Below are 27,442 nucleotides of genomic sequence, written 5' to 3' on the forward strand. Positions count from 1 at the left end.
TATACTAAAAAATACAAAAAAAATAGCCGGGCGAGGTGGCCGGCACCTGTAGTCCCAGCTACTCGGGAGGCTGAGCCAGGAGAATGGCGTGAACCCAGATCTGGCCACCGCACTCCAGCCTGGGCGACAGAACGAGACTCTGTCTCAAAAAAACAAAAAAAAAAAAGAAAGTATATTCACTTTCTATCAGGAATTATCTTTGCCTTAATGCAAAAAATTAACCTCATGGGGTGGGTTTGAGCAGCCCTGATAAACATCTCATTTACCAAAAGAGCTCAATCCTGCATGTGTGTATGTCAGCCCTGAGTAAAGTATCCTTTTTTTTTTTTTTTCAGGTAATTAATCTTTCTACTACTCCCCAAGCCAGCAACTACATAATTTTGATGCAACACCTGAAACTAATTCTGAGCTGCTCCCCAAGGCCCAGTATGTAGTTACCAGCAAGTGCTCTTCCACAGCAGGGAGTGTAACTAGCAACTTCTAAATGAGATTCTCTTACAAAACAACATGTGCTGATAGAGATTTCAGTCGTTGTTTCTTCACAAGAAATGACTTTTACATGATGCATTCATCCAAAGAGAAAATATTGTTTCCATTTGTGGGAAATATTTTAACAGTTAAGTAATTAATTACAAAGAATAAAACAATACTACAAATTAGACCATCATCCTTTGACAATCATATATTACTCATTTTAACTGCCATAAGCCAGTTTCTATAACAATACACATATACCAAATCGACAAGTGATAACTTCAGACTATTTTAGATGAAAATTGTATCTTAAAATTGTAAAGTTGTATAAATATTAATGTTAAACATGCAAGTTCAGTTGATATTTTGTTTTTAATGATGTTTATTTTCTCTAATTTCCCAAACGTATTGCTGATCAAAAAAATAATAATAATGCAAAGAACACACGTTTGCCAAGACAGTATTACTAAGCCATGCTAAATGAAAGGAGATAATTGAGTCATTGACACTACCCAAATGGACTTCTAGAATTATCTTTTTAAAGACCATATGTTGAATAATCAACAATTCAGAAGAGGATTACCCTGATATTAAAATATTTTGAAGACAAAAGTAAACCAAGTCACTAGACATGAGCCATCTTTTAGCTTTTGTTTATAATCTCAAGGTAAATCATTGAGAATACTCAAGCTGAATGTTTACCTGAATAAGAAATTAACTCACGGATTATCGTTTTCCTATTGCTCCACATTTTGACAAAGCATTCTTTTCCAGTGTTCCTCCCTGAATCAAATGAAGGGCCAAAGAAAGTCGTTTCCCCATTCCTCATGCTGTGATATAGGCTCTCCTCTAACAATTCTAAGGGCTGTAAAAGTGTTGTGGAGATGGATGTATGAACAGATGTTTGCCCAGAAAGTCCTGGAAATACCACTGGCTCTCCAATAAAGGGGCCATTTTGAGCTTTGCTGAACCTTGAGGTAAACTTACTATTTAAATTACAGGAAGCTCATTCCCTTTGTCTGGTCTAGAATGATCATTCTTAAAAAAAAAAAAAAAAAAAATCAGTAAATAAGTTCCCAACAGACTTGTCCTGCTAAACTAGTCATCACACTTTCACTTTCTGCTCCCATGAGCCTCCATGAATCTCTGCCCAGCTTGCTTAACTGAAATTCACAAACATCAAGTTATCTTGAAGAGAGAGTTCTTTCTGCTCCTATCAACTTCGAGAGTTAAATATACACAAGCATTTTTTACTTACCAGCATTTCTACAAATTCTTATGTTTTTCCACACATATTCATATACACATAAATGTATATAGTCATTTTCAAAGTTTCATATCTAGAAAAAGATTGAAAATATTTTATAACATTTTAACATGGAAATCAAATTCCAGGTAACTGTACATAATCAGAGGGCAAGTATCTATCAATCGCTCAATTTATCCTAAAAAAATCTTGCATTCTAATACCTGCTCTAGGTAAACATCTGCTTTTTTGCTATTCATGTCTTCACTATATAATGTACTTAATAATTGCTTTGCCAACTCTTAATTCCCTTTTTTTTTTTTTCAAGCAGAAGGATGTTTTAAAACTCAGGACTTTAGCACATATTCTCCCCCAGGAAAATCTGTAGCAGATAGATTTGTAGACTTGCCTTCTCTCTGGGAGAAACTTTGATAAAACATCAAATCCCTTCTATACATGTTCAAGAAAAAAACTGAGTTTTGTTGACATCGCAATTCCTTCAATATTCTCTGTATGTCACAATAAATTCTCTTCCAAACCCCCTGCTCCATGAGTTGTAATTCTCACCTCAATCAGAGAAAAGCTGTGTATTTCAGAGATACATTAACAGAATGTAGAACAAAATGTCTCTCTTGTTCCCCATTAAGTGATTTTGTTTTAGGTAAATTTATAGATCAGACATCCATGATGTAAGAACAACTACATTCAAGATTTGTTTACCTACATATATTTTTTTAATTGAGTTGGTGTCTCTCTCTGTCATCCAGACTGGAATGCAGTGGTGCGATCTCAGCTAACTGCAACTTCCGCCACCCAGGTTTTCTTTTTTTTTTTTTTTTTGAGACGGAGTCTCGCTCTGTCGCCCGGGCTGGAGTGCAGTGGCCGGATCTCGGCTCACTGCAAGCTCCGCCACCCAGGTTTCAGCGATCCTCTCACCTCAGCCTCCTGAGTAACTGGGACTACAGGCATGCACCACCACTCCTGGCTAGTTTTTGTATTTTTAGTAGAGATGGGGTTTCACCATGTTGTTCAGGCTGGCGTCGACCTCCTGACCTCAAGTGATCCACCCACCTCGGTGTCCCAAAGTGGTAGGATTACAGGCATGAGCCACTGCATCCAGCCTTACCTATCATTTTAGATAACTGGCTCCTACTGTATCCTCTACTGCATAGTCCTTATACAAAAGTATTCCAAAATGTTTGAATGAAATAGTTTTTAATTTCAATAGTAAAAGGTATTCTGGTTCATGCTAACTGGTATCTTATAGTACGAGATTTGATATACCATGCTAAGACTACACCACCAAAACCCAAATCCTCATTGTTAACCCGAGAGTATTAGGCAGCTGCTATAGGAGCAACCTGAAAGGGAATGTTGAACCACATCATCGTTGCAGCTTCGAAGGACACATGTAAATCACAACTCCAGTCATCCAGAACAATTGACACTGTGGTATTGTTAAGCTCACTGCTCACAGAAGCTGAAGTCAGTTGGATGCTCTTATCTGTGGCAGAGACTCTTCCACCAACAATTTCATCGGTGTTCCTCTGTGGCCTCAGCAAAACAATGAAGCACTTAGAAGCAAATATACAATCCAACAAACCATAGCTGAATGCCAAGATTGCAAATATGCCAAGACAGCCACTTTGAACTTGCCTTTGGTGCTCAAATAAGCAGGGACAAAAGAGATCCAGGTGATGAAAAAGAGACGAGCATCCCAAAGGTGACGCATTTTCCTTCATAGTAATTATCTGGCAACTGGCGAGTCACAAAAGTTGTAAGAAAGCATAGCGAGGTTAGGAAGACATCAATCCCAAACATCGAGCACAAAAACTCTATGGAACCTTCATTGCATCCCAGAATGATCTTTGCATTTTGAGGTTCCATGTTCTTGTATACCCTGGGAGGTTCCAGTACCAAGTAGGCTGTACATATGTCAATCTCAAGTAAAACAGATTAGCACAGTGATTATCCGATAAAGCGGGTGCATGGATGTAAGTCGAGTTTTAGATTTGGAAATTCTGTAGGCTAAAAACAGTGAAATAGTCTTTCCAAGAATGCAAGACAGGCAAAGAGAAAAGCCCAGTGCCAGAGTGACCTGGCGGGCTATGCAGGACCAATTGTGTGGCTTGCCAATGAAAAGCATGGACGACAGCAGCATGATGATCAGAGAAAACTGAATGAGAAAACTCAGCTGCTGGTCATTGGCGTTCACCAGGGGAGTGTGCCTGTGTATCACGTACACAGTTGTGATTGCCAAGACCACAGATGCCCCAAAGACAGAAAGAATGACAAACGTCAATCCCAAGGCCTCATCATAAGCAAGGTATTCCACCTGTTTCAGCACACACTTGCTCTTTTGTGCATTTGACCAATAGTTTTCATCACATCGTTCACACTCCCTTTGACCTATTGAATGAAGAAAAGAGAATTGACTGCAAAGAAATCCAATTGTTCCCTTCCACTGTGAATATCCCAGAGCCCTCATAGTTCTAGAGTGGGGACTTGTTGAAAATCCCTTTATGTAGAATATATATAGTATCTCTAAAGAAATAGTGATAAAATGGCCTTAGAGTGTACAGATAATATTACAGATTGAGAATTATTTTCAGTTTTGGAAAGTCAGTCTCCCTTCTCAGTTTCAGCCTTTCCTGCATTGGCCTTTTCCAGTAACAAGCTTCTTTCTTACTACTCCAGTTAGCTAATTGAGAAGAGTGGTATGTATCCTCATAAACCCAAGAACAATCCACAAATGAAAAACATGTAAAAAAATTAAAGCTACGGAGGCAAAACAATTGAGAGAATTGTGACAGGAATAAGGTTGATTAAAATACAAATGTTTTCTGTCTTTCGTTCAATATCACCCTTATGAAAGAGAATTTTGTCTTTGCTTACTCAGAGTTTTTCCCCTCTTCACCCTCCAGATGCAGATTTGAAGGAATAGGTAGAGCAATTGAGGATAAGAAGAAAAACAAGGCTGGGCACAGTGGCCCAGGCCTGTAATCCCAGCACTTCGGGAGGCTGAGGTGAGTGGATCACTTGAGCCCAGGAGTTCGAGACCAGCCTGGGCAACATGGCAAAACCTTGTCTCTGCCAAATAATGCAAAACATCAGCTGGGCGTGACAGTGCATGCCTGTAGTCCCAATTACTTGGGAGGCTGAGATGGGAGGATGACTTGAGCCCAGGAGGCTGAGGTTGCAGTGAGCCAAGATAATGCCACTAAACTCCAGCCTGGGTGACAGTGCAAGACTTCAACTCAAAAAGAGAGAGAGCGGGAGAGAGAGAGACAAAGAAAGAAAAGAAGCAGCAGCAGCAGTGGCGGGGAAGGGGGAGGAAGAGGAGGAGGAAGAAGAAGAAAATGAGGAAGAAGAGAAGAAGAAGAGGAGGAGGAGGAGGAGGAGGAGGGGGAAGGGGAGGGGCAGGAGAAGGAGAAAAGGAGAAAGAGAAGAAGATGATAGGGAAGAGGAAGAAGAAGGAGAAGAACCTACATGGTGCTTGACATTGAGAAGATCTGGAGCATTTAGCTGGGTGGAAGCTATAAGGGAGAATGTCAGAATGTAAGACTATTTGATATGAGTTTATAGTAGACTGTGAAATTGATCTCTTTAATGTCTTTGAAAGATGCAGGAAAGATTGTAATTCCTGTTTAATCACTTTTCACTGCTGTATTGGACTTCCCTGGATGTAACTCTACACAGAGACTGGGCTGTGTGGGGTCCAAGGAGTTGTTCAGGTTACATAGTTCTTGTTTTCCATTTTGGGAAAATGTTACTTCTTTTTTTTTTTTTTTTTTTTTCCCCCGAGACAGAGTCTCACTCTGTCGCCCAGGCTGGAGTGCAATGGCACCATCTCAGCTTACTGCAAGCTCCGCCTCCCAGGTTCACACCATTCTCCTGCCTCAGCCTCCTGAGTAGCTGGAACTACAGGCGCCCACCACCACACCCAGCTAATTTTACGTATTTTTTAGTAGAGACGGGGTTTCACCGTGTTAGTCAGTATGGTCTCGATCTCCTGACCTCGTGATCCACCCGCCTCGGCCTCCCAAAGTGGTGGGATTACAGACGTGAGCCACTGTGCCTGGCCCTCAGAACTCGTTTATGAAGAATTGCTATTGAGGGCCATTTGACAAAAGACAAGTACACTTTGTGTTATCTTTAACAGAAGGTAGAGATAAAAATAAACCTGCTCCAACATGCTTCACAAGACTGAGCACACTAAGCCCAATTAAAATTCTGGTCATAAAGAGCAGCAATTTGGCAGGCCATAGTGAAGGATTCATAGAGCAGTGGTTACAGAAATAATGTGTCCTACAAATTTTGAGTACTTATGACCTTAAGCCAATTGCCTTTAGGGATGAAATTTTAGATCTTCTAACTCCAAATTAGAGCTAATTCAATAAAACATAGTACTATATAAGTCCTCTGTCTTCTGATTATGAATATAACTAGCATTTAATTTTTTCAGAAACAAATAATTTAAAATATTTTTATGAATCCTACTCATATTTCACATTTCATATATTTTATTTTGCATTTTCCTCTATTAACTTCAAGGTTGTAGGTATTTTCCCAACTGTAGCAGCTTTAGAACTGAAACACAATACTATGTTTTTTTTCACAGTGCACAAAAAATTCAATAATTTGAAGGATTTTAATTATTTTTGTTATAAGTTGTTCATACCTATATATAAAGAAAGCTCCTGAGGCCTTCTTTGCAAAAACATGTTTGATCTAATATCATCCTCATATCAATGAAGAAATTACCATCTCTACCTGGTTTCTGTGACACAAGTCCATCAGCACATGGGATGGAGTCAAAGCAGCATATTGGTTCCCCCTGACGAATCCCCTTCCGAGTCCCAGGAGCACATGCATCAGTACACACTGAATGGGGAAGCTAGCAAAGACAAATATGACAGATTAACAAAGCCCTTTGTCTCTAGTACTCATGAGGCTGAGAATGAGCCCATTTGAATTTCCATGGAAGCTTTGTGATTTCCAGGAAACCCAGGATACCTGAGTGAAGATAATGAACAAAGAAAATAACAACATGGAGAACCTAGAGAGGAATTTTGCTAAAGGAGAGTCTCATTGTTGATTCTAGAAATGCAAAGCTAATCCTAAACCTACATCTTTCTAACCTTGGGGATCCAGACCAGGCTCCATGCCTACAGGACTCTGGGGATGAGACCATTTGACAGGTCTATTCCTGCTTGTGAAGAAGGAGGGCAAAAGGAAAAGTAGATAAGGCATAGCATCGAAATATTTTCTTGCTAAATGAATTTCAAAATCTCAATAGTAAACACAGGCCTCCTTTAACATTCTACATGGATGTGCACCTTGAAACCCAGAATAAATGCAGGTTTTTAAATAGTTTGTTTCTTAATCCATTAGGGAGTTTCCTGTTTAAGAAATAAAATGCTTTTCCATTAAGCAAAGAATCATTTTGGAAGATGCATGATTACATTTATATTTATTTTAGAAATCAGAATTTTCATATGTTGAGTTTTCCAGGTAAATCTGAATTAGATAATATAGAAAATACTAGAAATCTCTGAGCTAGGTTATGGTACGTAACATTACAGAAGTGTATATACACAGTAGACAAGCTTCTTATATGTTTTATACATATATATCTGTAAAATCATATTTTAAATGCACTTTGAGGAGTACCTATTACAGTAAGGAGTGATAGCAAGGCATTCTCAAATTCTGAAAGATGAACAATAAAATCATCACAGAATGAACTAGAATTTCTCACCCCTGATCCAGTCTTCTGGAAATAGCTCTCGATATTCCATCATCATTATTATTATTATTATTTCATTAACAATAAGCTGATACCTTTTTGTTCAATTTATCAGTATTCCTTCCCTTCTCAACCTCTGTGATCTATCTGCCAACCCACTCACCTCACTAAAACTCTTCTTACCATGTCTGAGAGATTCTCCTCTAGCCACATTTTCCTTCAGCCTTCTTCAATACCTGACAGTTTTGATCAACCTCTCCTTGAAATGCAAGCTCCCTTGGGTTCCCTTGGGTCCTGGTTGTGGTCCTTGATCCTCTGGTTTTCTCTCTTACTGTAAAGCAGTTCCTTCATTCTATTGTCATCAACCAGTATCTCTGTAGAAGAACTCCCAAATCTTGATCTCTAAGACCAACCTTTCCCACCTGACCTCTATCTAGTTCCATATTCCAAATTTCCAATATGTTCCTACATTAAGATTCCACCATCACCTCAAATTCAACATGTCCCAAACTATCTCATAAACCCTATTCCTCATTTCTGTCATCAACACTACCATTCCTATCCATCATCTCCAACCTTATATTCTATTACTTGCCTGTATGGAGTCTCTCTTCCACTCAAGTCCACCTTCTCACCAACCACCAGACTCAGTTTACCATTATGACTTAAATCATTCTTTGTATTGTCCTCTAATTGTCTGATGTATAAAAAAACACTTCCAGGTCCAACCGATCAGCAAATTTGACGTCTTCTACCTATAAGGTATCCATGAGATGTCCAGAATCTAATGACTTTTTGCCACCTCCATCAATTCTATCCTGGGCCAGGCTACCTTCATTATTTTGGATGATTTTATGGTCTTTTAACTGTCTTCTTAGTTCTGTTCTTGCCCCCAAACCCTACTCCTTCCACCGATTTGCAACATGGCAAACAATGAGACCTGAGTCAGATCATGGCCCTCCTCTGTCAAGATTTTCATGGTTTCCCCTCTCACTCAGTGTAAAAGCCAAAGTCCTTCAAAAGCCAACAGTGCCCTGCATGGTCTGTCCCTCTCTAACCTCTCTCACCTCCTTTCCTGCTCTCCCTCTCTTTCACTCTTTCCAGCCACACTGACTTCTTTACTGTTCCTCCAAAGTGCCAAGCACACACGCCTCAGGGTTTAGAAGATGCTGTTCCCTCTGCTGGAAATATTCTTCCCCTAGGTAACGCATGAACACACTTTCATTTGAATTTCTGTTCAAATGTCACTCTAGTGAGGCTTTCCCTGACCATACTATATGAAATTTCAGTGCAACACTCCCCCCAGCACTCCCTATCTCAGTCCTGCTATTTGTTTCTCCCTGACATTAACATCCTTTAAGATACAGTATAATGTCTGTATTTGTCTTGTTTGTTGCCTACTTCCTTCCACTGAAATGTTAATCCCATTAGGCTGGGATTTGTTCTGTTTTGCACACTGACGTATCCTCAGTTCCTATGCACATATGCTACTGTTCTCAACAAATATTTACTCAGTTAATTAGGGGCAATTGCCTTATTTTTGCAATGTTTAACCCAGAGTTGGATTTATAGCAGATGCTTAGTAAATTTGTATTGAATTACATCTGAAGTAATTTCATTATACAAACCTAATCCCAATTTTAATATAGAAGATAAGAAAAATAAATTACTATACCCTAATGAAGATTATTAAAAGAAAAATCTATTATTAGATTTTACTATTTTTCTGTCAATTTTCAGTAGAGCAAGCATTCTTTGAACCATGTATATGCAAAGAATAACATCTTCCTTTGCATGTAAAACAATATATTGGGGACCTACTATATACCTAACCAAAAGGAATACAAAAGTGAAGTCTCAAGCCCATTCACCAAGTAGCTCACCATTCGGAGAGAGCTCTGGGCCACATAAGATGGCTTATAGCGTAGACTTAGGGCAGCTCTGTCCTTTCTGCAGTGACAGAAGTGTTACATATCTCTGTTGTTCTGTATGGTAGCCCCTAGCTACATTTGGATATTGAACACTTGAAATGTAGTTAATGTGACTAAGAGCTGAATTTTCCTTTTATTTTATTTTAAATAATTTGCATTGTAAAGCTATCTGTGGCCGGGCGTGGTGGCTCACGCCTGTAATCCCAGCACTTTGGGAGGCTGAGGCGGGCAGATCACGAGGTTAAGAGATCAAGACCATCTGGCTAACATGGTGAAACCCTGTCTCTACTAAAAATACAAAAATTAGCTGAGCATGGTGGTGCGCGCCTGTAGTCCCAGCTACTTGGGAGACAGGCAGGGGAATCGCTTGAACCCAGGAGGCAGGGGGGCAGTGAGCCGAGATTGTGCCACTGCACTCCAGCCTGGCCACAGAGCGAGACTCTGTCTTAAAAAAAAAAAAAAAAGCTATCTGTGGTTAGGTACCATTGTATTGGGCAGAGCAAGTTCTAGATCAAAGGCATAAAATGCTGCAGAGAGCTCTGGTCACTGCAGTGGTAAACACTGACAAGTGGCTGTTTTTACATCTAGCCAAAATACATTCAAGTGCTGCTTAAAGATAGACCAATAAACTACTGAGTATGTGTGCATGTCTGCATTCTTCTGTGAGCATACATAAGTCAATAGATGTTTATTGCTACACACAGAAAGCAGAGACGAACAGTCTGACAGACAAAGATCTCACAGGTACAGCATACCAACTCAGAAATCTTGAGGGGTTTTTTTCACTATTTTTAGATGCTTTCCCAGCATGATTTGGAAGACTGTTTGGGGATCTCAGATCTGAGCTCAAGAGGGAAGATACACGAAAAATAAACAAGATGAAAAAAGACGCCCTTTCCTCCAAAAGAAAGTCCTGTGTCAGCAAACAAAAAGCATTCTCTGGCTATGCTGACATCACTTTCATCTCTCTCACTTTTCCTGGTTCTTCCATTCTGAGATTCACATGGAAGATGAAATTGCCAATTCTTTTTCACTACCCTATCAATTGACTGTAACTCTACATATCATCCCGAAGTAAACATGTAACTGGATTATCCAAAGCTCTATAGTACTGGGCCGGGCACAGTGGCTCACACCTGTAATCCCAGCACTTTGGGAGGCCACAGCGGACAGATCATTTGAGGCCAGGAATTCGAGATAAGCCTGGGAAACATGGCGAAACCCTCTTTAGTAGAAACCCTCTACTAAAAATACAAAGCCTGGCATGGTGGCGCACACCTGTAATCCCAACTACTCAGGAGGCTGAGGTAGGAGGATTGCTTGAACCTGGGAGGCGAAGGTTCCGTGAGCCAGGATGGCACTACTGCACTCCAGCCTGGGCAACAGAGTGAGACTTCATCTCAAAAAAATAAAATACAGAGGGGAGGGGGGAGGGATTGCATTGGGTGTTATACCTGATGTAAATGACGAGTTGATGGGTGCTGACAAGTTGAAGGGTGCAGCACACCAACATGGCACAAGTATACATATGTAACAAACCTGCATGTTATGCATATGTACCCTAGAACTTAAAGTATAATAATAATAATAATAATAATAAAATGCACTGGATGAAAAAATAAATAAATAAATAAAATACAATCAAATAAAAGATCTATAGTTCTGCTTTCCCGAACTAATATTTCATTGAGGGTAAAAAGTTTCACTTCTGGTAAGTGATGGGGTTTCTTCCCAACCTCTGGGAAGTAATAGGGTTTTCCTTTAACTTTCCCCAACACTTCTTCTAGAAGTTGTCTTTACATTGTGTGTGTACCTCAGTCTCTAGCTCACCAACCCCTTCCCTTATAAAATGTTCAGACCTCCTGTAGTCTTGCAATCAACAGCTCTCTTGTTGCTATACGAGGAAGAAAAATGATCATAATCATTATCAATAAAATAAATAAATAAATAGCAATAATAATGAAAAGCAATTTCATTATTTTTATCTGGGGTAAGCATTTTACATTTAAAAACAGTTCATCTAATATTGAAACCCTACTTCTACTACCTTCCAAGATAGTTTTGGGAAATTATTTTTTAAAGAGTAAAGCTTATGAAACTCTTTTTTTCTCATATAATATACCAACACAGGATGTTTTGAAGGATATACTGAAGTGTATTAACATGTATGTGCCTCCATACATATATCATACTGGTAACCAATGTTTCCTACTTCAAATTATATTATGAACTTGTAAATTTTCTATCCTGTTTTTTGTCCTGGAGAATGAATAAAAAGAAAGAAGAAAACAGGGAGGAAGAAATGAAGTCCCTCTAGAACTACTGTCGGAAGGGAAGGGGAAGACCTCTGGGTGCCCCAGGGTAATAGTAGCTGTTAAACTGTGGTTCTGCCCATATATTCTCCAAAAACACCATACATATTTTTTTAAGTGAGGAGAATAAATAAATAAATAAAGCCACACATGGCCCATGACCAACATCACAAAGAGCCTGAGAATACTATGAACCTCAAAGTACTTGTAAGTAAAGAAATAACCAGGTGGGCGCAGTGGCTCATGCCCCTAATCCCAGCACTTTGGGAGGCCAAGGCGGTTGGATCATGAGGTCAGAAGTTTGAGACCAGCCTGGCCAAGATGGTGAAACCCCGTCTCTACTAAAAATGCAAATGGTCACGTTAACCCTCTCCACTGTGAGGACTTGCTTTTCATGGTTTTGACTTACTGACATCCTATGGAGACTGTATCAAACAGAATGCACCTGCTACAGACTAATCTACCAACACTAACCTAGACACTGTGTAGTTTCTTGGCCCTCCCTAAACACTCTTTTTCCCTGCAATCCTAACACATGATCGTTGCTCTTTGAGCAAATTGAAATTATAATATTGAAATGTTTAAATAATAAATTAGAGGGTAGTTCCTTATCATAGAAACATTCTTCTTTATTGCAAAGAAAGAACCTGGAGAATTTCTTTCAAAATCAAGGAACTCTTCCATGCATTTAAAATATAACTTAATTTCTCATTTTGTATTTATTGCAACCTCCTCAGTACCAATGAATTCACCTCCCACCCAGATCTTCTTTCTAAATTTCATTCTTCAGTAAATGCAAAGTCCCAGTACTCTTTGGAGAAATGGTTGACAACAGTGCTGGAACCAAGAAAGTACAAGATGAGCTTGGAACATCTTGGGGTTCCAGAAAGTAAGAAAGTGCTCAGAAATTACAAGAGTGTGTCAAGAGGAGACAGGAACCAACTCAAAGGGCTCCCAATGGTCAAACCTGGGCAGTTTTGAGCAGCAAAGTATATAATGATAGTTATAAATTAGAATTACTTGTAGAATAGAAATAAATATCCATGAGTCCATATTGATATAAATAAGTGGAGGAGGAGCAGAATTCCAGCTAATAAATGTGGAAAGAATAAGGGAAATAGAAAGCCATTAGTTTTCAAACAACACAATAATCATCTCAAGCAGGAAGAACCATCAATGACTGTGAAAATTTGTGGTCAAAAGTTATGAGAAACAGAACATCTTCAGAGCCTCAAAATATCACTTCACAAGATAATTATTCATTACAAAGGAAGACACAATAACTTCATGGCAAGAAAGCATGATGACATCACTGTAATTAAGTGACCAAAGTTAATATCACCAGTAATTAGACGTAATTACATCACGCACCTCCTGATATAAGGCATAGAAAATTATACAACATCACTTCTATGGAATTCTTGCCAAAAATTCATAACCTCACTCTCGTCATAAGAAAAATAAATTAGATAAACTCAAGTTCAGAAACATTTTAAAACTGGCTGACCAGTACTTATCAAAAGTATCAAGGTCATGGAAAACAAGGAAAGAAAGAAAAGTTTTCACAGGAAACTAAGGTGACATAAAATTAGATGCACTGTGCAATTAATTTGAAAATAAAAGTAAAAATGAAGATACAATGGTTCCAGCCACTGTGGACTCTTTTGAGCATGACAAGCAATTCAGTGTTGCAGGAGAGTAAAGTGGTAATGGAAGGAGTGATAGAATCAGAGATACTGACAGAGCATAGATCACAAAGGGCTGAAAGTGCCAGACCAGGGATGCTCATCCTTCAGAGGAGAGGTACTAAAGGATGTAAGCAGAGGAGTATTCTGATTAGGTGGGCTACCATGTCCCAACATGAGTTTCTGGGATCAGACCAGAGACAGATGTGGGAACCAGTCTCCAAGATGGCCCCCAATAATCTTTATCTCCTGGCATTCATGCCCTTGTGTGGCCCCTCCTATACTTCATGAGTACTACATCTTCCAGTTTCCTTTGCAGTTAGATATGACCATAACAAAATTCTGGCTAACGGGATATAAGGAGAATTATATGTAATTTCTAGAAATTATCCTTAAGTGGAGGGGTGCACACATATTTGCCCTTTTTCCTTCCTGCTGATTAGAATATGGACATGATGTTTGAAGCTTATGTGGTCATCTTAGATTATGAGGTGAACTCTCATATTGTGGGTGGTGAAATAGCACCATAGGGAGTGGGTCCCTAAGCCATTCTTTCAGTCCTGTAATGCCTATCTCTGAACTTTATTTATGTGAAGGAAAAAAAACTATCATGTCTAAGGCACTATTTTGGGGGGTTTTCTATCATTCACAACAAACTTAATAATAACTGTTAAAAAATGGATACTTTAAAATGCCCACTTAGGCCACATACGCAAGTCATTATTTTATGTGACCATGTAATAAGATTATGTCTACTAAGCACAAAGGCAAATCAATAGTTTTAATGACATGAATTCTTTTTTTTTTTTTTATTATACTTTAAGTTCTAGGGTACATGTGCATAACGTGCAGGTTTGTTACATATGTATACATGTGCCATGTTGGTGTGCTGCACCCATCAACTCGTCAGCACCCATCAATTCATCATTTAGACATGAATTCTTATAATTGTCAAGCTGTGTCATGACATACACCAAACAACGACTTACCTGCCAAGGCTCAAAGTCAGGTATATATGCACAGATGTTTCCTGGCGTATATGGCCCATGACCTTCTTCACATCTACTTAAATGGTCCAGAGCATAAGCCATAGAATACACAGCTTGTTTGACATTGTTCATAATTCTTAGCTGAGCCACATCCAGATAGGTATTTTTAAGATCCTCCAACTTCACCTCTCCAGTAAAGAATGTATCAGACATGGCATGTAATCTGTCTTCTTTACCAACCATATTCACTCTATGGTCAATATTGTATGGAACACTACCATTTGGCCAAGTACAGTTAAAAGCCATTTGCCAGAATTCAATGGTCAGGACATCATGTGGATCCTTGCTAGGATGCACATCATAAAGAAATTCCCTTAATCCTGGTATATCAGCTCTTAGTATTGCAAATCCATACTTCCACCAAAATACGGAAAATATTCAGGCTTTGCAATGAGGGCTGAGGTAATCCACGCTTCACTCGCTATCCATGTTCTGTCAGTTATGTTATGGTAAACCATTTCCAGCAAAAAAGGACTGAGGTCAATATCAGATGCATAAAGCACAATGAATGGTCTTTACAGCATCAACAGCTTTTTGCATTTTCTCATTGGAATAGACTTTGGAAATGATTTCAGACAATGCAATACAGAGGTTGGCATTCTCCATATTTTCCTTAAAAGTTTTTACTCCGTATTTTTCATAATCATCATCAGCTGCTATAGGGCCTACCCAGACCCAGTGAAAGTGTTGGATAAGTTTTACCATGACCTTCGACTGGATCTTATCACTGGCTATTACACGAAGATAAGATGGAAACTGGTATTTGTCACTAAGAATCACGCAGTAGTAGAGGCATAGCCCACCTACAATTGAAAATATTCATGCAGTTATTAGAAAGCAATAGCCAAATATCAAATTACACATTTTCACAAAATTTTTATTGGGGAGGGAGGGAACTTAACAGTTCTTCTCCCTTTATTTTCACATCTTTCTTTAGACAAAAGGATTTCTGTTCCTTTCCTTGCTCAGTGGATGGGAGTATGGAGTGTTGGACGGAACACTTTGGGCCTCCCTATGGACTCTTTCAAATCCACTTCCCCATGCCCCAAGGGAATCAGAGGAGCTGATGATTAATACAACATTCAATGCACTACTTTTCACAAGTGGGATCACAGCAGGGAAAAGGAGGCCATTCGCTTTTTCCTCTACACACCCCACAGACGATGGGAGTGAATCAAGCCATCCAGGCTCTTCCTCAGATTTTACTTCTCATCCACATGAATGATGGAGTGAGTTGACCCACAATCCATTTGGCAAGCCCAATTCTTCTCTCTCTCTCTCCCCCACCGCTTCCACCTCCCTTCCCTCCTTCCTATCACTTTTCTTTCCTTGTTTTTCTCTGCCAGGACTTATGAGTATGTAGATCCCAAGACTTAACTTGAGAAAGGTGGTAGAAAGCACCACTTCAGCCTCACATGTAAGACCTGTCATCCAACAGAGATAGAAGCCCTAATTTTACAGTCACTTGTCTAGATAAATGAAGAGGCACTTAGTTTCTCATTTTGCCAGTGATCTCTGTATGTATTTTCCAATAGTGGGAACTTAAGAATAGAGGTCAAGTGATCATGAATTCCTCACCATTTTATATACATTCCACAATGTATATACATATACATTGAGCTTACCCTCAACCTCACTGACCCTACAGTGAAGAACATATTGAGAGGTGACAACATGCTAGCAGCCCTCACTCTCGGCGCCTTCTCGGCCTCTCCGTCTACACTGGTGGCACTTGAGGAGCCCTTCAGCCCGCCACTGCACTGTGGGAGCCCCTCTCTGGGCTGACCGAGGCCGGAGGGAGCCGGCTCCCTCTGCTTGTAGGAACGTGTGGAGGGAGAAGCGCGGGTGGGAACCCAGGCTGTGGGCGGTGCTCATGGGCTCCGGGAGTTCCGGCTGGCGGGGACTCAGCGGGCCTTGCACTTGGAGTGGCCGGCCAGCACTGCCGGTCCAGAGCAGTGAGGGGCTTAGTACCGGGTCCAGCAGCTACAGAGGGTGCGCCGGGTTCCCCAGCACTGCGGGCCTGCCCATGCCAGACTCAAATTCTCGTCAGGCCTCAGCCACCTCCCCAAGAGTCAGGGCTCAGGACCTGCAGCCCGCCATGCCTGAGCCCCCCCACAGTGGGCTCCCATGCGGCCAGAGCTTCCCCAATGGGCACCATCCCCTGCTCCACAGTGCCTAGTCCCGTTAACCGCCCAGGAGTGCAGTGGCGCTGGATTGGACTGGTGGACAGTCCAACCATAGCCCTAGTATGGGATCCACTAGGCAAAGCCAGCTGGACTTCTGAGTCCGGTGGGGACTTGGAGAACTTTTATGTCTAGCCAGAGGATTATATATGCACCAATCAGCACTCTGTGTCTAGCTCAGGGTTCATGGATGCACCAATCAGCACTCTGTATCTAGCTAATCTGGTGGGGACTTGGAGAACCTTTATGTCTAGCTAAAGAATTGTAAATACACCAAGCAGCAGTCTGTGTCTAGCTCAAGGTTTGTAAAGCACCAATCAGTGCTCTGTGTCTAGTTAATCCGGTAAGGACTTGGAGAACTTTTATGTCTATCTAGAGGATTGTAAATGCACCAATCAGCATCCTGTCAAAACGGACCAATCAGCTCTCTGCAAAATGGACCAATCAGCAGGATGTGGGCGGGGCCAGATAAGGGAATAAAAGCAGGCTGCCCTAACTAGCAGTGACAACCTGCTGGGGTCCCTTTTCACGCTGTGGAAGGTTTGGTTTTTTTGCTCATTATGATAAATCTTGCTGCTGCTGGCTTTTTGGGTTCACACCACCTTTATGAGCTGTAATACCACGGAGGTCTGCAGCTTCGTTCCTGAAGCCAGTGAGACCAGGAACACACTGGGAAGAACAAACAACTGCAGATGCGCAGCCTTTAAGAGCTGTAACACTTACCGCGAAGGTCTGCCGCTTCACTCCTTAAGTCAGCGAGACCAGGAACCCACCAGAAGAAAGAAACTGCAGATACACCTGAACATCTGAAGGAACAGACTCCGGACACGCCATCTTTAAGAACTGTAACACTCACCGTGAGAGTCCGAGGCTTCATTCTTGAAGTCAGCGAGACCAAGAACCCACCAATTCCGGATACAATGCGACACGTTTTTCCCTGTCCCATAACATTCTCATCTGATGTGATAATACTAACACACCACCTTCAATAGGATTGCCCATATTGTAATTCCATCGCTCAAGATTGTCAATTTCTTCATGAGTGCTAGAATATTCTTATTTCCTGTTTCCTCTACCCCATGTCCTATTTTCACTCTATTGACTAAAGTTTACATTCTTCTTTGGAACCATGCAAACAGCAACATTGGAAGCCCTATGTAGGAAATAATCTTATTTAAGAAGCAGAGATACCTGATATCTAATTCTGGATACGTATTTTATCACTGTAAAATCTTAGAGAAGTTACTTAAACCTTCTGAACCTCAGTTTCCCTATAAGTGAAATCAGGGTAATGATATCTACATTTTAAGATTGCTCAATATATTCAATGAGATAACAAATGTGAAAATGTCCGTCACATAGATTTCTTTTCCCTTCATTGGATATTTACTACAAGCATTTAATGAGAAAATCTATCTAGAGGTTTCCAGCTAGTGCCTGGGAAGACAGAGCTCACAGCAGCAGCAGTTTGAGCTGCACGAAGCCCACATCTAAGGTGTCAGTTGTGTCACCCAACCTCTCTCCTTGGTTCTGTTTCTCAGTATTTTCCTGTTCCCTCTACATCCGTATTTGAAGCTTTATAAGAAATAATCTGGTAATGCTACTTTTTACAGTTATTTCAAATTCTCTCATTACTTCAGCAACACAAATAAGCTTATTCACATTAATAAGTCATGACAACTGATACTTTAGAAATAATGATAGAGCTGTATTCATATTTCCTTAATAATCAATTTTTTGTAGAATAATCTCTTCTTATGTTGAAATGTGTCATTGTCTCAGAATTTAAAATAACCTGTAAAGTTAGCATCCTCTAAACTCTAGCCATCTTGCATAACTCCTAGGCCCATTTCAGTATGTTAGTGCATGAATCAAAACTGTCATGAATAATAAGCATTAATATAGGCAAGAAAAAAAGTGAGTTTCTTATACCATCCGTTGACCAACCAACACATATTTATGGATGGTTTCTTATACCTTCCATTGACCAACCAACACAGTCCTATAGAGTATTATGCCTAGTGAGTTGTCAATATACAAATCACTGAGTCACAATCTAGAGCCAAAAATTAAAGCAGCATGCCAAGGGATGTAGAAAAATTTTAAATTGCCTCTAAGTAGACATCAATTCACACTTGCTAAGGCCTGACTGAGCATAATAATTTGTCTCTGCAACTTAACTCAGCCTCACCTGAGCACCTTGCTATCTGCTGCAATTCCCACAAGTATGGTTTGTGTTGTTTTTTTTTTAAGTTAGTACCAGCACAATAATCAGAGATGCCTGAGGCAAATAATATAACCCTAGAATTCTTGAAGCAGCAACTGATAAGGATGATCTACCTGCTCCAACAATTCCTCCCAAAGATGCTCCAGTGCTGTTCCTAAAATTGGGCCTGCTTTCTTCCTGCCCTGTAAGAAATAGCAAAGCTGCCTCCAGTGATTTGGAGATGGTAAAACAGGTATGAAAGATCTGATAGCCCAAAGTGATGTTGGGCAAAATGTCCTTCCTCTTATTAATCTCCTTGTTCATGTGGATCATGGCTTTCATTCAGCAGAATCCCTGAAAGTTAAACCTGAAAAAGAAATAGACTTTGTAGGTTATTAGGTGGGTCTTTGAGGAGAAAAGCAGCTTTTAGAGCATTTTGCCAGAGCATCAGCAGGCACCTCACTTTCTTGAGCATGTTAGTTTTTCTTAAATGATACTACAAACTTGAAAGATTCAAGTATGAATCATATTCATCATTGATTGATTTGGATTGAAAAGTACCCTTTTGGATGTCTTCTTGCTCTGTGTATCTTTCATATGCTATAATCTCTTTAAACTGCTATCTCTTTTCACAAAAATATTCTTATATTCATAATTATAACCACCTAACAGGGCCTCCAATAATTTCTCAATACATTTTTCCCCATTAATTGGAAGTCCCGGGTGCCATATGAGTCTCCTTTTTCTCCTACTTGCCTTCTTTAGCTCTTTTTCTGGATTAATTATAAAATTTATGTAACTACAAGGAAATACTTATGCTAGGAGTACCTAAAAGCAGTACATAAAATTTGTGTATACTATGACTCCAATTACTATAATTTTTCTATCCATAATTTCATTGTTAACGTTAAGAGGTTTTTAATTGAAAATGTCTTTTTCCTACTACTCCTAGATACAACCATAAATAAAATACCTCCTCCTTTCTGTTTCCTAGCCACTAAAAGGGGAATATATTTCTCTTGCAGTCCATCACATTTGCTTTTAAATTCCTTCTCCATTAAAAAAAAAAAAAAAAAAACAGATACCATCTCACACCAGTTAGAATGGCAATCATTAAAAAATCAGGAAACAACAGGTGTTGGAGAGGATGTGGAGAAATAGGAACACTTTTACACTGTTGGTGGGATTGTAAACTAGTTCAACCATTATGGAAAACAGTATGGCGATTCCTCAAGGATCTAGAACTAGATGTACCATATGACCCAGCCATCCCACTACTGGGTATATACCCAAAGGATTATAAATTATGCTACTACAAAGACACATGCACACGTATGTTTATTGCGGCACTATTCACAATAGCAAAGACTTGGAATCAACCCAAATGTCCATCAGTGACAGACTGGATTAAGAAAATGTGGCACATATACACCATGGAATACTATGCAGCCATAAAAAAGGATGAGTTTGCGTCCTTTGTAGGGACATGGATGCAGCTGGAAACCATCATTCTTAGCAAACTATCACAAGAAGAGAAAACCAAACACCGCATGTTCTCACTCATAGGTGGGAACTGAACAATGAGCTCACTTGGACTCAGGAAGGGGAACATCACACACTGGGGCCTATCATGGGGAGGGGGGAGGGGGGAGGGATTGCATTGGGGAGTTATACCTGATATAAATGATGAATTGATGGGTGCTGACGAGTTGATGGGTGCAGCACACCAACATGGCACATGTATACATATGTAACAAACCTGCACGTTATGCACATGTACCCTAGAACTTAAAGTATAATAATAAAAAAAAAAAACTTAATGTTTAATTGCAAACTCTTTCTTCCCAGTCTTAACCAAATCTTAAGTTATTTGAGAGCAATTTCCCCAAGACCATCTTTCTTTAATATCTTCTGTGGCTATAGTATCTAACTCTATGTCTTTTATTCAATAAGTATTTTTTAATTTAATATGTGATAGCAAATAGCCCTGTTGACAGGGTGGAGTTTTTCTCCATGTTTCTTTAATTGGGTTTTTAGTTTGCTTTGTTTTTCATTTAATATGTAGTTATTGAGTTCCTCTGGTGCTAGACACTGTAAATACAGTCAGGAACAAGATAAACACAGCACTGTCTAAGCAAAGAAATAGAAAAGTAGCCAAGCAATTTCAGCACAAAATGATAAAAACAGTGATGGGTTAAACCTGGGAGCTATGAAATACAAAGAAGGGGCACCCAGTTCTAGAGGAATTAACAGCCAAGCTGAGGCTTAAAGGATGACTGAAGAACAGGGGAAGAGTGTTGCAAACAGCATGCCTGAAGGCGTTACAACAAGAGAACATGTCACATTCAAGGAATACAAAGACCAGTATGTTTGGAAGAGACAGGGTGGGAGTGGGTGTAGACAACGAAAGCGGAAACTGGAAAACCAGAAGGTGCCAGAACACAAAGGTCTTTATCATCCTAAGATACTTAGTTTCCAAATTTACACTAATGGTAATATACATTTTTGAAATAAATACAGCAATATCATTTTTAAAATAGAATAGCAACACATTTCAAGAACTAGAAAAATATACACTGGCTGTAATTCCTCCATCCGTGAAAATTTATTTGAACAAACTGTTTTTCCCAAAGGAAAAAGTAATATGCCCCAACTGTTCATTACAGAATTATTTATAATATTGAAAAACTGGAAAGAACTTACATGATGGAAACATTTTTCATTATTTTAAAACTATTAGAGAAATTACACAGCAGTATATGTATAATATTGTGAAAGGTGCAGTATGCAAAGTTGTTTCCATACTATAATTAAAACTACATGTATAAGGTACACTAATATTTGGATAAGGATTAACAAGGAAACTTTTTTAATGTGCACAAAATAATTACTGGAAAGGTGGAATTTGGGATGATTTTTCTTTGATTCATTGATTTCCATTATGATATTCACAGTATTATTACACAATGCATACATTTCTTCCTTAGGAAATTTCTCTATGTCCTACGTTTGCTTAGATTAATGGAAACAAAATTAAAATACTCCCTTCATCCTTCCATTTTACTATCTTTCTCTTTTCTGAGCAACATTTTCAAAATAATAGCAAGTCTTCCTTTCTGGCCATATTTAAGATCAGTTAAAGTTATAGTTAAAGTCTGGTCATACTTAAATGATGGCCGGTCAAAATTAGCATATTGTTAAAATTGTGGGTTTCAGAATGAAATTTCTCCAAACTCCAACCTGAATTTCTAGATCAGTTATAGGTGAAGGTTAACAATGCCAAAGTGAAATTATCAGCTTAGGCCCAGCCTGGTTTCTAAGTACCTCGTAGGCCAGGCCTCCCGTGAGAACTCTCCCACTGGAGAATTTGCATCACGTGGAGGAGTGGAGAGGCTCGGAAAACACTGGGGTACAGATGAGAGGAAACTGTTGACTCCTGTACATGAAAGTGAATTATATAGGCTCTAATTTTGAAGAACTATATCAAAAACTTTCAAGACATGAAATGTTTTTGATATTCATAACACATATTTAGAATGGGTTGATTAAAATGCTGAAGAACATTTGAGTCTTATAAAGATGAGCAATTTGGGTTTCAGACAAATCAAGCTGGGAGACAAGCAGAATACACACAATGCCTTGCATAACAGATCCACATTGAGGACCAGAAACTGGCTTTTTCAATTGCCTGGACCACATTCAACCACTCTTAAGAGAAGAGGCAATCAGTGGACACCAACCCTGAGATGACTGGGCTGCCAAATGATCAGCCACAGACTTTGAAGCAGCTATTACAACACTGTTCCATAAGGTGAGGGAAAACCCTCTTAAAGCAAATGTAAAAATACAAGTCTCAACAAAGAAATAGAAACTATTTCTTAATAGAAATTTTAGAAATGGAAGACTCCTCAGATTAGTTCATCTTTTTGTGAAATCTGCACTGCAGAGCTTCAGGCCCAGCCCAAGCACCACTTCATCTTCCACTCCTTCTCTTCTGTTGTGATGGAGTCCTGATGGCAGGTGCTCTTTGTGTCCCAGAGAGCTCTGATATACCCCAGAACTCCTGTCTGTTGTAAAGATAAACTCGCTTTACTGCTTGTACTACCTACCTCCCTCCTCTGTACAGCTCACTGCACTTGCACATGCAATAAACCAACTTTCTATATGTAAGGCAATGTAGGGCAGTGCAGAGTTCCCCAAATGAAGAGTTCTGATATCAAATAAATTTGGGACATGCTGCATGCTTAGCCCTTTCTTAGACATTCACAATGCTTGCTGTATACTAAATGTTTTGTGATGTCTTGGTAGTTAGCCAATTTTATCCAAACCCAGAATCCTTTTTTCAAGGAGCATTTATCTGTTTGGAAAATATTCTTAGGTGGACATGCAAAACACTTGGCTGATTCTGAGAGCCTGAAATAAAACCACAACTCTGCCTTATGCTTTTCATGTGACCTTGTGTAAGCCATTTAACTTTTTTGAGCCTTAGTTTCCTCATCTGAAATGTGGACATAACATCTTCAATCAGCTGTTTTTAAGATTAAATGGGATGTCTTCTGTACCTAAGAATGAGTTAGTACTGAAGAAACATTCTTTTCCCAAGAGCTTCATCCCAGAAAAACAGGCCCAGATCCAAATTGTTTTTTATTTTCTTATTGTCCAGAGTGTCAAGAAAACCAAATACAAATACATGAAGTAAATAAATGCTATTGCTTATTTTCTCACAATTTTATGAAGAGGTTGAAATCAGCTTCCTGATACCTCTCTGAGGCAGGTTCTGAGCTCAGGCCCTCATCTCCACAGGCCCTGCTGACTCCCTGGTCTCACTGTCGACCATGTCTGTTTCCTGCTCCCAGATATCCCCTTCTGGGTGAACATCGAAGCTGTACCCATCCCTGGCCTCCATCCTATGGGACAAACTTGCTTTCTTCCATTTCCTTTCTTGTTATATTTTCAAGAGAAAAACTTTATATGTGATCTCTCAAAATATGAGAGAAAACAGAACCAACTCCTTACAACTTTCTGAAGGTAAATCTTCTCATTGTTTCCATACAATGCCTTTTTATCTGCCTCTCTCTCAAATCTTAGCGCTTACCACTTTCTTGTTTGTCATTCCAAATGCCTCTGCCTCTTGTACTATTACCTGACTCTTCTGATCTTCCACTACGGCAGTTCATCAGGCAAGCTCTCTCCCTAAATTATCTTCAGAAATGCCCTGTCCTGCTCTCACTGTCCACCTTCCCCACATTTCTATTCCCTTATAGCAAGAAGGATCAACTGAAAAATAACTAGAACTCATCCTTTTGGGTGAATAACTAGTAGTCACTGTCTGCCCCTGTCACTTGCCAATAAACAGTAGAATTTTTAGGACTAAAAGCCAACTTAAAGGCTGTAGTGCTGACTGTTAGTGCTCTCCTGTATCTTACTCTCCACTTCTTCCTGACAATAAACAAGAAGTCACAGCTTAGAAATTTGGTACTTTGCCTGTTTTCACAGTTTCTAACGCCTGCAACTATTATTTATTTTACATACCTATATTGGGCAAGTTTGTCTTATATCACTTATTAACTTTTTAAAAGCATGTTATGTTTTCTTTCATGTACACATATATCAAATGCATAATATAAAGCCAAGCAGTAGCCACTCAAATCCTGATGGCATTGATTATGCAAATCCCAAAATATTCCTGATAAGTGAATTATTTTCAGAAAGGGATGTAGTTACTTCTCATCACTATTGCAACCACAAGGTATATGTCAAATTATTTTTACTAAGGAGGAGGGGAGTTTTATTTTAAAACATGTATATTGGCTTTTCCATTTAACCTTCTAGGAAAATAACCTTCAGAAGTTCCAGTGCAGAACAGACAACAAATTAAATGATTTTGTTTACGAAATATAAATATCATATATTTTGTTAAACTTTTTCATTTTATGTTAGTAAGGATTGAACAAGAGAAAAACTATGATAAATAACGAACTGAGTCTACCATAATGTAGCTGTAAACAAAAGTCTTTCTCTTTCTTTTAGCTTCAGAGTAAGAATTAAAAGATCTAGGAAAAAGATAAGTAGAGACTGATTACAATCCTCTCTACCAACAACATTATGGTTGATCCCTCCACTAATGATATCTCAAATATGGGTCATAAAATATAATCAAAGGACAGTGGCTGTAATTAGCAAAGATTCAATGTGTAAGAAATTATTTACATTTTTACAATATGCATTTACAATTATAATAGCCATGCAGCATCATGGAAATGCTTCCTACACAATATAAAATGCTAAATATAAAATTGCATCTGTGCTATGGTCACATCTATGCACAAATTATGGATGCATTTCTATAAAGGGCTAAGAAAGCATATAGGAAAATGAAAAGATCTGCATTGTTATGCAAGTAGAATGGTGGATAAATGTTTTATTTTTAATTTCTAGTGTTCTTTTTATAGCTGAAGTTGGGGAAGTGATCTAACATGTTTGCCTTTATTATAATGGATTACTAGCAAATTCAGATTATCAATCATGGATCCCATTTCCTTACATGACAATTGAAGTTAGGGGAGTGGAGGGCAGAACCCTCACAGCAGATAAAAGAATCTTGCCATTAACAGTAGCTCAGAAATTAGTTAGTGTTCCCACACTCTGTATTTTCACTTGATGAGAGTTTAGTCTATAACAATTAATAATAAACCTGCAATACTGCATTAGGGCTTCTGCATTAGGGCTTCCCAAATCTTAATGTGTACATGAATCACCAGAGGGTCTCGTCCAAATGCAGATTCTGATTCAACAGGTCTGGGAATGTAGCCTGAGATTTTACATTTCTAACAGTCTTGGGTGACACCTCTAGGAGAGGCCTGGCAAGAAGGGGAGGAGAAGGAGCTCTCAGGAAGAAACCCAGGGACATGAGCCTCACCAGTGACAAAGGCAACAATGTGAGCTGAGGGCAACACTTCACCTTAAAGTGTAGGTTAAAGAAAATGATGCACACAAAAAATATTCATTGACCTCTTATGGGCTTTACAAAAGTTTCTAAGGTAGTTTATTATCCCCTAGTCACAGAGGCAGGAAGGGAGGCTCAGAAATTAAGTAAGTTTCCCACCACCACGCTAATAAAAGTGGCAGAACACAGACTAAAAATGATGTATTCCATTCCAAATCTCATGTTTTGTTCACTTTACAAATGAAGAATCATGAGCTCACAGATCCAGCATATGCTAAAGTGCAGACACCAAAGCACACATCCTTTCAGAGGCCTAGGGGTAGAGAGAAAGGACATGGACCAAGTCCCAGAGCGGGAATTGGAAGTGTGGCTTTTTCACTGTGTGACCCTCTCTCCATCTCTTGGACCTCAGGCCCCTCATCATCAAATAGGAGGCTTCAGACTAAACAGCATTGTTTCTTAAGGGTCTTAGGTCCTAACAGAGTCAGCAATGCTCTGGTTCTGACTGAGCCATTCCAAGGCTCAGATTCAATGATAGCTTAATAATGTGCTGCCAGAGCAAGCAGTAGCAAATTGTTTCATTGACTATCAAGGTGAAATTGTTTTCTCAATAATACTTTGAACCTAATTACCATTTTCACATGACTCTGACTTCAAGGACCCCCAATCAAAGCAAAAGACACCAGATGAATGTTGGTGAAAAAGGCCATAGGTGTTTAATCCCATGTGTCCACACCAAGACTCCTAGGCCTGAGACCATGAGCTGTATGTTTTTACCTCCCTCCCCTAGACATGTTTGATCTTTGTAGGTTCTCCAAGGGCCCTGGTGAAAGTTAGGCTTCCTTCCAGGAACAATAACACATCCTGTCCAGACTTGTCTTCACCTGCAAGCGAAAGAAAACATCCAAGCTCCTAAAGACTCTGGACCCGTGTTATTAATAAAGGCTAAGAATATTTAAAGACTGTTACGTGGTTTCCAGGAAAAGCTCAAACCCCAAATCTCCTGCAGATAAACACTGCTAAGTGCTTCTGAGAAGCTGGGGCATTACAGCCATCCCAGTGCACTTACAGCTGGGTCACAGTCATTTGGTCAGGCACAGTTTGTCAGATGTCATTTGCCTGTTATATTTCTCCATGTTACTCGGAATCCTAGGTAATACTCATGCCATACCAGCAGATGAATACACACATTAATCTACTTTGTTTTATTTCCTATGCAGAGCCATCCTACCCAGTCACATAATGACATAACACCTAGTTATATGTATTTAAGTTGCTGTTTTTACTTTGCAAAATGTGTATTACAGCTGACCCTTAAACGACATGCATTTGAACTGCATGGATCCACTTTCATGTGGATCATCTTCTGCCTCTGTCACCCCCAAGACAGCAGGAAAAATCCCTCCTCTTCCTCCGCCTCCTCAGCCTATTCAATGTGACAATGACAATGATGAAGACCTTTATAATGATTCACTTCAACTTAATACATAGTAAACATATTTTCTCTTCCTTATGATTTTCTTAATAACATTTTCTTTTCTCTAGCTTACTTTACTGTAAGAATACACTATCTAATACGTATACTAAGTATGTGTTCATTGACTGTTCATGTTATCAGTCAGGGCTTCAAATCAACAGTAGGCTATCAGTAGTTAAGTTTT

General features: G+C 39.4%; 1 protein-coding gene across 1 annotated transcript; it reads right to left on the reverse strand.

The window, feature by feature from the left end:
* Window positions 1-3,057: 3,057 nt before the first annotated feature.
* LOC111550134 (vomeronasal type-2 receptor 1-like) lies at window positions 3,058-23,741 on the reverse strand. Its single transcript, XM_023223398.1, is given in 12 exon segments — window positions 3,058-3,354; window positions 3,357-3,425; window positions 3,428-3,677; window positions 3,679-4,129; window positions 6,494-6,617; window positions 14,387-14,799; window positions 14,802-14,956; window positions 14,958-15,229; window positions 15,232-15,249; window positions 18,911-19,202; window positions 22,160-22,271; window positions 23,663-23,741. Coding segments are annotated over 12 exon segments (2,532 nt in total).
* Window positions 23,742-27,442: the final 3,701 nt, after the last annotated feature.

The sequence above is a fragment of the Piliocolobus tephrosceles genome, chromosome 2 (assembly GCF_002776525.5).
Source record: "Piliocolobus tephrosceles isolate RC106 chromosome 2, ASM277652v3, whole genome shotgun sequence".
Taxonomy (NCBI): domain Eukaryota; kingdom Metazoa; phylum Chordata; class Mammalia; order Primates; family Cercopithecidae; genus Piliocolobus; species Piliocolobus tephrosceles.